Source organism: Peromyscus eremicus, chromosome 3 (assembly GCF_949786415.1).
Source record: "Peromyscus eremicus chromosome 3, PerEre_H2_v1, whole genome shotgun sequence".
Lineage (NCBI taxonomy): Eukaryota > Metazoa > Chordata > Mammalia > Rodentia > Cricetidae > Peromyscus > Peromyscus eremicus.
In genome coordinates this window covers 95,252,966-95,265,203 of record NC_081418.1, presented here as the reverse complement: position 1 = coordinate 95,265,203, position 12,238 = coordinate 95,252,966, and the positions used below count along the sequence as shown (strand labels likewise).

Here is a 12,238-nt window from a genome sequence, read left to right as displayed (position 1 = left end):
TTGTGAGCAGTAGGTATCTGTGGCCTTTAATTAACTTCTAAATAGATAACATATCTCCTATAATTATAATACATAAATGTCTATGAACAAAAATAGGTGCATTTTTTGGCAGGGGTTTTCCTGGAAGATGGCTGTGCTCGAAGTGCACTCGAGGTTTCCAGCATCAGCAGTCACGTAGCTGGGGCGCCGTCAGCACTTGGGGACAGAGGTAAATATCCGAAGGCCGTGCATCCCCTTGATCTCTTCTTTCAGTGCCTGAGGAAGAGATGTCACAGTCAGTTCTCGTCCTTACATTGGCTTCAGAGTGTTCCACACAGTCTGCACATGCTTTGTTGAAGCAATTTTTCCTTCAAAATATTTTTTGCCTGTGTGTGTGGTGTGTGTGTCTGTGTGCACGCTTGCATGTGTGTACATGTGCATGTGTGTGTCCATGACTGGAGGCCTGAGGTTGACACTGGGTATCTTCCTTGACCAACGCTCTCCACTTTATATATCCAGGCAGAGTGGAACCTGCTGTTTGGGCCAGTCAACTAGCCAGCCTACTCTAAGGGTTCCCTGCTTCTGTCTTCCAGGCCCTGAGATCACCCAGAACTGATATTAATGCTGCGTGTGGTCACAGAGTGTGGGTTCTGGGAATCCACACTCAGGTCCTCACACTCACACACAAGCCCCTTACCCTCTAAGCCTTTCCCCAGCCCCCTTTATAATGTTTTTGTTTGAGGCAAGGACTCCCTATATATATATATAGCTCTGGCTGGCCTGGAACTTGCTATTGTAGACCACGGTCCTCCAATGCAGAGTGTTGGGGTGAGAGGTAGGCACCACCATACACCAGCTCCCTTTACAATTGTTTTTATTCAGTAATATTTAAGTTTGTAGCCAGGTGGTGGTGGCACATGGCTTTAACCCCAGCACGCAGGAGGCAGAGGCAGGTGGATATCTGTGAGTTCAGGGCCAGCTTGAGCCTGGTCTACAGATCGAGTTCCAGGACAGCCAAGGCTACACAGAGAAGCCCTGCCTGGAGAGAATAACAACAAACCCACCTATGTTTGCCATGGTGCTGCACACCTAGAGCCCAGTCACCCGGGTAAGGTGTGACTCAGGAGTTCAAGTCCCGCCCAGCAATATAAGACCCTGAACCAACAGCTCACACACACACACACACACACACACACACACACACACACACACACACTCATTCTCTCTCTCTCTCACCCACCTACAGCACACAGACAGACACTCCTACCTGGGTTGTGGAGTTAAAACAACACTGAGTACCTCTGACCCAAAGTCAGCAAGTAACTGGCCCTACCCAGGCCAACTCTGTATTCAATGGAGACTTCAACTCTGCAAACAGAAATTCGGACCTTGGAAAAGGCCTCATCACAGGCCCAGGATGCCCCCTAGTGGCTATTTCTGTCTCTGCAGCCGGGCTAGTTCTAGCTAGGTGGCCCAGTCAGACCTTCGGGTGACAGGTTTTGGATTCTGGATACTTTGAGGCTTTGCAGCTTTGTAGTGTGCACACTTCCTCTCCCCAACACCTCCCCCTGACCTCTGTGAAGCCTCCCAAGGCTCCTCAACACACATCAATGTCACATTCACCTGCTACAGCCACAGAGGAATCGCTGACGTCACTTCAGGGTTGAGGAAACTGAGGCTCTGGTGGAGGGGGTGGGACCTGACTAAAGTACCCTAAGTGTGGGAGCAGGAGGATCAGTCATGGGGCTGCAGGTCATGTACTGCGTTCCGTCCCCAGTGCTTAGCAACACATAAAAATAGAGCAGTTAGCTGGGCGGTGGTGGCGCATGCCTTTAATCCCAGCACTCGGGAGGCAGAGCCAGGCGGATCTCTGTGAGTTCGAGGCCAGCCTGGGCTACCAAGTGAGTCCCAGGAAAGGCGCAAAGCTACACAGAGAAACCCTGTCTCGAAAAACCAAAAAAAAAAAAAAAAAAAATAGAGCAGTTCAAGGTTGGCCTCGGTCACACAGTGAGTTCAAGGCCAGCCTGAACTGTGAGACACTGCCGGCGGTGGTGGCGCACGCCTTTAATCCCAGCACTCAGGAGGCAGAAGCAGGCAGATTTCTGAGTTCAAGGCCAGCCTGGTCTACAGAGGGAGTTCCAGGACAGCCAGGGCTACACAGAGAAACCCTGTCTTGTCTTGAAAAAAATAAAAATAAAAAGCTGCAGCTTGGATAAGCATGTTTGACCATGACCATGCACACAGTGTCACACCAGGTATTGGGGACACCGAGGAAAAAGTTAGGGACGATGATGAAGAACAGAGCCACAAGAAAAGAAGTCAAGGCCAGCACCCGTCACTGTGAGGGTCGGGAAGATGGCTCACCAGGGAAGAGCACTTGCTAAGCAAGCCTGACAGTTGGAATTTGATCCCCAGGAGCTATGTAGGCCAGATGTGGCACACATCTGTAATCCTGGCATTCCTACAGCGATATGGGAGGGGAAATGGGAGAACTGTCTGGAAGCTAGCCTAGAGTACACACATCTAAGGAGGGCTGACCATGTGTTCTCAGGCTGCGTGGGCACAGGGAAGCTGAGTAACTTCCTCGGGGTCACAACCTAGAAAGTAGCGGCCGTAGCTGCAGGCCAAGGGATACATGCAGGTTCGTAGCACCCAGGAGTCCAGTCACACCAGGCAGCGTATGTGTTTGAGAACAAAACCCAAGTCCCACAGGAAAAGCCAAGTCCCACAGGCTGTGGGGAGAGCCCCCGGCCAGGTCTTCCCTGACCTGTCTACCTGCCTGGAGACCACACACAGCTGACCAGAATCTGGAGGGGCTCTGGCTGCTGCCTATCACAGCCTGCCTCTCATCCACCAGCCTGCCACAGCCAAGGGCCGTGAGTACGTCAAACCGCTGACATGTCAGAGGTGCACGTATCCAGGGCACAAGTCAGAATCAGCAGCAGCTGGAAGGAGCTATTGGAGGGTAGGTGAGATGGCCCAATGGGTAAAGATGCTTAGCAAGCCTGATTACCTAAGTTCAAATCCCGAGGACCCACACAGTGGAAGGCAAAATCGGCTCTAACCACGTATGTGCTGCAGCCTGTGTGCCCCACCCCTAAAAGTAATGTAGAATACATAATTTTAAAAAGAGGGAGTCAGAAAGTGGAGGGGCTTTGGGGTCCAGCCAGGAGGATGGGGAGCAGCTTTTGAGTTGGACGCAGGAGGGAACCTAGGCCAGAGGTCCAATCAGGGGCAAGGTCCAGATGAGAAAGACCAACAGGCAACAGCCAGCTGGGAGGGTGACGGCCGGCCGAGGGAGGGAAGGCCCTCCAATGACTGTAAGGATGTGTGGACTCAAAGGGGTTGATGGCCAGAACTCTGCTTTTCCAAAACTAAACCAGCTGAGAGCACAGACCTCCGAGAGTGACGCCAGACATAGACGTCCCCAGGGGTGACTTCAGAGACAAAGGCCCGGAGTCAGGGCTGGAACAGGTTCCAGTTGAGGAACACATACCAGGATCTACGAAAGCATGTCATTTAGCACTGTCTATGCTAACAGAGTGTGTCAGTATGTGACAGGCGAAAACACTGAGTGGGCCTGCACAGTGGAGCACGTCTATGACCCTGCCCACAAGGCGGTGGCTAGAGGTCATGAGCCCAAATGAGTCAGCATCAGATGGACACCCGTCTTGAAAATCCCTAACAAGGGCTGAGGCTGTACCACAGTTGGCAGGGCACTTGCCTGGCGTACACGAAGCCCTGGGGTCCACCCTCAGCACCTCATACACTGGGCGTGGTGGTGCACACCTAGAAACCCAGCATCTGGGAGGTGCAGAAAGATCGGAAGTTCAAAGTCACCCTCAGCTGTATAGTTAGAGACCCGTGAGACCTGGTCTTTAAAAATACCTAAACGAGGCTGGGGGTAGAGCTCTCACCGGGAGTGCCGAGTTTGGTCCCCAGACCTCATAAGCCAGGCATGGTGGTACACACCGCAGCACTTGGAAGGTGGAGGCAAGAGCAATCAGAAGCACAAGACCTCACCTACATAATGAGTTTGGGGCTAGCCTGGGCTTTGTGAGACCCTCTTTAAAATCTTAACAAAAACCCAAACCAAAGAAACAGTAAACGGTGTTAGTATTAGAAAAGACGTTGAAAGATAACTATTGGCTGGCTTATTTTCAGTTGTGAATGACTTTACATTTGCTCCAAATCTCAACCTAGTGACTCTGATTTTTTTTTTTTTTTTTTTTTTTTTTTGGTTTTTCGAGACAGGGTTTCTCTGTGTAGCTTTGCGCCTTTCCTGGAACTCACTTGGTAGCCCAGGCTGGCCTCGAACTCACAGAGATCCGCCTGGCTCTGCCTCCCCAGTGCTGGGATTAAAGGCGTGCGCCACCACCGCCCGGCGACTCTGATTTTTGTATTTCCAGGGTCTAGAGTCCGATGGTCCCAACACATTCTAATGGCTGTCTTGCTCTCTCCGGGGACCGACGGTGCTAGCCGCCATGCCCTCTGCTGTGCCCTCAGCTGCTGAAGGCCAGAGGGAAAAGGACCGTCAGCAGCCACTGACCTGATTGACCATCTGGTGCTGCTGGACAGTCCTCTTCTCTTTAAATTCTTCTGACTCAATTTTAATCTCGTACATCGCCCCGCAGCCTCCTGAAACAAAGTCAAAGGCGTTTCCGTTACAACAGATGGTAGCAGACTCAGACAGTCCCGAGAATGCGGTGGCCTGACAGCATCTGCTAACAGTGCAGGTAAGATCACAGTTTCCGATCTGACCATTCGCTCCTGGCAGGCAGCCTTGACCCAAATGTTCCCTCCTGTCTGCAAGGTGCCTCTGTTCCCCACAACTGTCAAGTGTGATCAGGAAAGAGGGGGCCCAAGGCCTGGGAAGCATTGGGAGGTAGAACATTCTCTCTTCGTAAGCCACGGGAGATGGTGGGAAGGTCAATTTCAGCATTACCACCTTCCACAGACCTGTTAAAAAGTACAAAATTATCCTAAGTTTTCATCCAATCGTATGTGTAGTCCCGCCAATGATGGTTGATAGTGACCGTCAACTTGACAGAATCTGTATCACTTAGGAGACAAACCTCTGGGCATGTCTCTGAGGAAGTTTCTAGATTGGGATAACTCACCCTTAAACTGGAGACCTGGACTGAAGGAAAATAGAGCTGAGCACCAGCATACACACACACACACACACACACACACACACACACACACACCCCTGCTTCCTAACTGGACACAATGTAATCAACCACTTCAAGCTTAGGCAACCATGCTTTCCCACCACAAAGAACGCCCTCAGAGCCCTCACTGGCATACAATCAAATACCCTTCTTTGTGTTTTTTAAGTCAGGGTCTCACACAGTCAGACCTCAAATTCTCCACATAGTCAAAGATGACCTTGAACTTCGAGCCAACACAGCATACTCACTCAATTTTATATGTTTCTGGGAATCGAACCTGAGCCTTTGTACATGCTAGGCAAGCACTCCAGCCGAGCTACATCCCCAGTCCAATCAAAGATGTTTCTGAATGCTCTCCCAACCCAGGCACATGTGCTTTCGGGGAAGTCAGGGTGCCTTCCCTGCAGGCCAATGCAGAGCTGGCTCCTATCTGGCTGCATGCACCTGTGTCCCTCTCTGGGTGTGTCTGGATAAGGCCCCCATCTTCCCTCTGCTTCTAGCGCAGAAGCTGCACCTCCAGCCTGGCCTTGACAAATAGCCAGCCAGACATTCTGAGGTGCAGAGGTGGCCCGAGGAGAGCAGGGCCAACCTGGGCTTGGAAAGTCTGCCCTGGGTCCTGATTCTGCCTCTGGTCCTCCTGTTCCCATTGGCTGCTTTGGGCTTGACTCTGGATAAAGTAGGGTAGTAGACAAAATCCACCTTGGACCCATCCTAGCTCTCCCTTGTAGGGGGTCAGAAGAACTGGGGTGGACAGGTTACAAGGTCTGTCTAAAACATGAGAGGCTGTGTCCTGAGCTCTTGGTGCCTGTACAGGGGCAGGCTTGCTGATCGACAAGAGGGACCTCATCTGAGCAGGGTAGTCTGGTAACCGAGTTCTCAGCCAGGCCTTTGTCTTTGTGGTTTCCCTCCGATGTTTCTAAGTCCCCATCTCCATCTGACCCAAAGCAACACTTACGGAGAAGTCACTATGGCAGGTCCCCTCCTTCCAGCCTTTGACTTACGGAGAAGTCACTATGGCAGGTCCCCTGCTTCCAGCCTTTGACTTATGGAGAAGTCACTATGGCAGGTCCCCTCCTTCCAGCCTTTTTGACTTACGGAGAAGTCAATATGGCAGGTCCCCTCCTTCAAGCCTTTTTGACTTACGGAGAAGTCACTATGGCAGGTCCCCTCCTTCCAGCCTTTTTGACTTACGGAGAAGTCACTATGGCAGGTCCCCTCCTTCCAGCCTTTTGACTTCAGCCTCTCCCCAGGCAAAAACTCAAAAACCTCAGCAAGGCTCCACGGAGAAGATAGGAGAAAGCCTCACCTGAGATGTCCGTCACTTTGATAGCTGTGGCTCGGGGAAACTTGTCTTTGAGAATCTGGGTCACCTTGAGCTCCCCCTCAGTCTGGGAGGCAAACATCCGGTGTATACAGTGCAGGAGAGGGAGCTGTGACAACAGAGAGGAGGTCTGTTGAGGTCTGTGGAACTGTGAGCCGCGGTGCAGCAATGTCTGTCTGCTGGAGTCGGCCGGCAAAACACTGGGGTTGCTGGTGAGTGCTGAAGAGGTACCACCCAGTCACTCCTCGGTCTCACCTGAAGGTCCAGAGCAGGGTGCCATTCTAGACTTTCAGGGTTGGATCCTGGGTCTCTGCGGTATGTTTATGTGTAGGCAGCTGCCCGTATGTGCATGGACATTGGGGGTCAGAGGACAAGCCCAGCTGTCGTTCTCAGGGATGTCACTTTGTTTTTTGAGACAGAGTCTCTCACTGGCTTGGAGCTCATCAAGTAGGCTAGGCTGGCAGGCAAGCCCTAGGGATCCACCTGTCTCACCCCCCAGCAGTGGGATTACAGGGGTGTGCCCCCACATCTGGCTTTTGTTTTTAAATTTTTACTTTAAATTATGTGTGTGTCTAAGAGTTTGTGCTCATGAATGCAGTGCCCTCAGAGGCTAGATGAGGGTATCAGATCCCTGGAGCTGGAGTTACAGGCAGTGGTGAGGTGAGCTGATTGACATGAAGGCTGGAACTGAACTGGGCTCCTCTGTAAAGGCAGTGAGCACTTACCCACCATCTCACGTGGGTCCTGGGGGTTGAACTCATATCACCCCTGTGAGTACTTTACCATCTGAGCCTTCTCCCAGTTCTCTCACTAGCTAGTCTTAAAAGGCCAAGGTGGAGTCTGCCCCTCTACAGCAGCACCCCAGAGCTGACCCTACGGCAGGCCCTCTGAAGCAATGAGTGAGCAGGAGAGAGACATGGCTGCTGGACACAGGCCAAGAAGCCTAAGAGATGGCTGACATGCAGGCCAGACGAAAGATCTGGTCAGATGGGCTGTGCGCTGCACACAGGACAAAGCCAAGGCTGTGCGCCTGGGTGCAGCGGCCAGGTCTGGGGGTGGACGTGCTCCCGAGACAGCAGCATAGGTGAAATCACTAAGAGGCACAGTGGCTCGCACTGCACAATCCTCAGGAGCCGGGCATCTTCCCACACCCATCCTGTCAACAGACTGACAAAATCCCAGATGGCAGTCCTGGGGGCAACACAACTCCTCAGCACGGGAGGCAGATTCCGGACCAGCAGGCAAGTGAGGAGAAAGAGATGGGTGAGATAAAGCCAAAGATGAGTCTGAAAGGGAGAGACAGACCAGGCACTGTGTGGCTTACGACTTTCTTCCAGGAGCCAGGAGGAATGTCACAAGTTCTAAGCTAGCCAGGGCTTTAATGCGAGACCCTGTCTCAACCAACGGAGGGTGGGAGGATTAGGAGAGCTGGGCTCCCACTCCAGGCTGCAGGCCATGGAGGGTCAAGGTCAGAGGCCTGCTCTGTGTGCAATTGCAGGGCGCAGGCTCATCCGGAGTGCCTAGCACCAACGCCTGGCCTCGGGGCTACACCACCTCTGTTTTCCTCTGCCGAAGGCAGCATTTCTTTCCCAGGTTCGCTATACTGTGCCGGTTTATGGCACTGTTCCCCGACCCACCTGAGCCGGGTATCCCCCACCCCCAGCACCGATTCAGAGAGGTCAGGAGAGAATGAATGAGAGCAGGGAAGGGCCCCAGCCTTGCCCTCACGTCCTCAGCCAGACAACAGCCACCCGACCCCCCGCAGCCCCGCCCGAGCCCCGCCGGCTCACCCCGTAGCTCCCGCGGAGCAGAGGCGCAGCGGACGCCGGGCCCCATGCCGCCATGCCCGGCGACGCAGCCCGCAGCCCGAGGTCACAGTGCAGCCGGAAAGACACCGGCACTCCGTCTGGAGCCGCCGCCCTGGGCGAGCCCGCCCCCTGCCGCTCGGAGGCCGCGGCCGCCCGGCGGGAGCCACCCGGAACCTGCAGGCCTGGGCCGAGCCTCCATCCCGCCAGGTCGGCTTCCACTGCAGGGTCGTACCCGCCCCGCCTCCAGTCGCCCACTTAGGCAGCCAGAACCCCGGGTGCGCGGGACAGGTCTCCCTCCCTCCCCACATCCCAGTCAGTGCTCTGGGGGAACTGACTTCTTTCCAGAAAGGAGTTCCGGTGAAATTCTCAGCAATGGGAGTCTTCTCAGGTTTGCGTTTTAGAAAGAGCACTCTGGCTCCGGTGAGGAAGGGGGTTCTTTGTAAGGGGCTGAATTGGAGAGGGCAGACTGCCGCAGAGGCCAGATGAGCGATGAACTAAACCAGGGGCAGGAGTGGGGATGAGATGCGGCGGGGGTGGGGGGTGGAAATTTGTTTTGGATTTCCCCAAATTCCAGGGGACACAGCCCCCCGTACTACGGGCCGAGGATGAAACCTGTAATCCCAGGGCTGTTTTGTGTTCAGCCGAGGCTAGTGAGTTCAGGCCAGTTTGGGCTATAGAGATCCTGTCTCAAATGGGATGGGAGTGTGGTGGCACATGCCTTTAATCTCAGCACTGGAGAGACAGAGGCAGGCGAATCTCTTGAGTTCAAGGCCATCCTGGTCTATATAGATCAAGTTTGAAGCCAGCCAAGGCTACCCAGTGAGAACCTGGCTCAAAACAAAATACATCAGAATAGGTAGGATTAGAAGCACACACCATGAGGGGTAAGTAATCACCAGCAAAACAACGGGTATACTGTTAGAGTAAAACCCTGTTTTCCCAGTAGTAACTGTCTGCAGCCTGGAGTCCGGCATAGCCTGCAGGACTTTGTCACTGCACTGGTGCCTCTGCAGTCAGCACCTCCCGTGTGGATTTGGCCTGGATTTGTTCTTTAACGTGAACAACTAAAAGTAGGCTCATTTATAGGCCAGGCACGGTGGTGCACCTTTAATCCTAACACTTGGGAGGCAGAGGCAGGTAGACCTGTTAGTTCAAAGCCTGCCTGGCCTACATAGCAAGTTCCGGGACAGTCAGACTATATAGAGACCCTGTCTCAAAACAAAATTAAAATGGTCATTCATTCCAATGTTGAGTGACTCCTGTGTTCTAGCCCTCATCTCCGGATTACTTGATATAAATTTTTCTGCTTGATTCCTGAAAATTTATGGTTAGAAATAATTAACTTTCAAATCTCTTCATTTATGCCAAGAAATACAATTAAAACTGTCTAAAATGTTTTCTAGCTGTATAGTAGCCCCTCTTTGCTATTCAAACCACATGTTCAGACGAGCAGGAACTGGCCAACTACATGGTGATTGGTTTACGACTGGTCAAATGATCTGAACCAGACCACTGGAACTAGAGAGACTGCGGGTTTCCAATCTATTGCTAAGTTTATAGAAAGCCTGGCACTACTATAGCAACCAGCTTTGTGCCCAATAGGCAGAGAGCTGCTTTGGTAATGGAGCGGACACAATGGTTCTGGGGAGGTAGGCATATGACCCTGAGCTGTTGGAAGCCAGCCCTGCTGAAGTGAGTCCTGGATTCAGTGCAGACACGTTTGCCACTTGAAGCTAACTGCCCTAAGGTTAAGGTCACAGACTTACCTGTCATTTACATGGCACTCTGTCAGTCCTGTTCCACAGAACAGTCACCCACATAACTGTGACTGAGAACTGCTGGCGCTCCACTGTGCACCCCTTACCTTCAGTTTCCAAGAGCTGTCCAAACCGAGAGAAAAAAAAGTCCAGTCTCAAATCCTTCAGATTCCCCATCACCCACAGGAAATAACCTTTCCTGTGACTTCACCCTCACCTCCCCACCCAGCTGGAATCCACTGCAGGACATACCAGCATCATCCTGCACAGGTTCTGCAGGCACTTGGTCAGTTTGCCCTTGAGACTCACCTTCAACCAAGCCACATTAGTACTGCTTACAACTCCAGCTTTCAATTTTTTATTTTATATGTCTGCATGTTCTGACACATGTATGTCTGTACATATGCATACAGTGTCCAAGGCCAGAACACTGTGTCAGATCCCTTGGAACTAGAGTTACCGATGGGTGCGGACCCCCACATGGGTGCTGGGAATGGAGCCACCTCTCAAGCCCCTTTTTAAATTGCCTTTGGGCCCAGGAAATGGCCGATCCTTTCTACTCTGAACTTGAGGGTCTTTCACCTTTGTTTACTTTAGGTCATAATCACTCTGTGTTTTGTTTATTGTTGAGGCAGGGTCTCCTATAGCCCAAACTGGCCTCTAATTCATTATGTGCTGAAGATGACCTTGGATTTCTGACCCTCTTGTTCTGGGGCTACAAAACCTGTGCCACCTCACCACAGGGACCCCTCAGGTCTCTTGGGATGCATCTGTTTTCAACCTCACTGAGATGATTTTTAGTAACAGTCATTGTATAGAGCCTCCTAGCACCCCAAGCATCAGTTCTTAAAAATTCAATCCTACAGCTCACTGTGGCGGCGGCGCATGCCTTTAATCCCAGCACTCGGGCAGAGGCAGGCAAATCTGAGTTCGAGGCCAGATTGGTCTGCAGAGCAAGTTCCAGAACAGCCAGAGCTACACAGAGAACCCTTTCTTGGGGGGCAGGAAGGAGGAATAAATCCAAGCAGCTGTGCACCAGCTTTCCGACCTTGTCTGAACATTTGTGGAAAAGACTGAAAATTCCCTGATTTGCATCTTCTGCCTCCCCAGACAGCCCCAAGTAATAAACTTTCCCTCTGAATAAAGCCCTGCAAAGTCCTCCCAGCCCCTTCAAAGCCAAAATAGAGTGGTATGACCTGGGATCTGCATACCAAGGGACATCCAGGTTGCTTTTGACCAGAAAGCCTTGACACGGACAATGTTAAAGGATGTTGTAGTTTCTGGCTATGATGCTTCAAATCTTAACTCTGGCCTTCCTGACTCTTGTCTGTGTTACTTCCACTCCTCTAAAGTTTCAAATAGCGTCAAAAGACTCAGCTGAACAATTACTGAATTCTTGGACCTTCCACTGGTAGACACTGTTGGACTAGCTGGACCACAGCCTGTAAGCCATTCTAATAATCCCATATATAGTCTTTCTACCAATTCTGTTCCCTTAAAGTAGTGGTTCTCAACCTTCTTAGTGCTGTGACCCTTTAATACAGTTCTCCTCATGTTGTGGTGACCCACAACTATGGTTTATTTTTGTTGCTACTCCGTAATGATAACAATTATTTTTGTTGCTACTTCATCTCATTTTGCTACTGTTTTATTAAACATAATGTAAACATTTGTGTTTTCCAATGGTCTCCACAACCCTTCCCCAAAGAGGTTGTTGACCCACAGGCTGAAAACCCCTGTTCTAAAGAACCCTCCTGACTAATACACTGAGCATGTTGGTAATTCTACAATGACAAGTGGCTGATTGGGCTGGGTTTTAAGGATACAGGAGTACTTGACTTCAAGGTAAGAAAATTAGTGAATCTAGCCTCCATCCCCTTTCCCAGGAATGTACATAAGATCTGGAGTCCCATGAGCATCCCAGGATGGAGACTGTTCATTTCTGTCTGGGGTGGATCTGCACTAGACATAGGGATTTGTTCTTTGGAACAAGGCTCTGTTATTATATTTTGTTTCATTTAGGAACTTCTCCTTCCTAAGCTTTAAGAAAGTAGATACTAAATGGTATGCAAAGACAACCCTCCAAATTTAAACTGTAATCAAAATCCACAGAACCTGCAAAGATCTCATTTCCACTTTTAAATAAAAGCATGCTAACACACTTCAAAGCCATTTTTGCTTTCAATATAGTTTATTCTG

At 51.2% G+C, this 12,238-nt stretch overlaps 1 protein-coding gene across 1 annotated transcript; it reads right to left on the bottom strand.

Moving 5' to 3' along the window:
* Bola3 (bolA family member 3) lies at nucleotides 1–8,536 on the bottom strand. The gene is made up of 4 exons (XM_059256750.1): nucleotides 8,265–8,536; nucleotides 6,460–6,583; nucleotides 4,529–4,617; nucleotides 1–255 (listed from the first exon to the last, which is right to left on the bottom strand). The coding sequence occupies exons 1-4, from the start codon at nucleotides 8,316–8,318 to the stop codon at nucleotides 190–192; spliced, it is 333 nt and encodes a 110-aa protein (XP_059112733.1). The 5' UTR covers nucleotides 8,319–8,536; the 3' UTR covers nucleotides 1–189.
* Between the last annotated feature and the right edge of the window lie 3,702 nt (nucleotides 8,537–12,238).

Bases quoted from the DNA above. Each gene is read 5' to 3' on its own strand.
- Bola3 (XM_059256750.1), bottom strand. From the start codon at position 8,318: ATGGCGGCATGGGGCCCGGCGTCCGCTGCGCCTCTGCTCCGCGGGAGC. The intron at 6,584-8,264 runs GTGAGCCGGCGG...CTGTTGTCACAG, and splicing joins TGCTCCGCGGGAGCTACGGG to CTCCCTCTCCTGCACTGTAT. The intron at 4,618-6,459 runs GTGAGGCTTTCT...ACTTTGTTTCAG, and splicing joins CAAAGTGACGGACATCTCAG to GAGGCTGCGGGGCGATGTAC.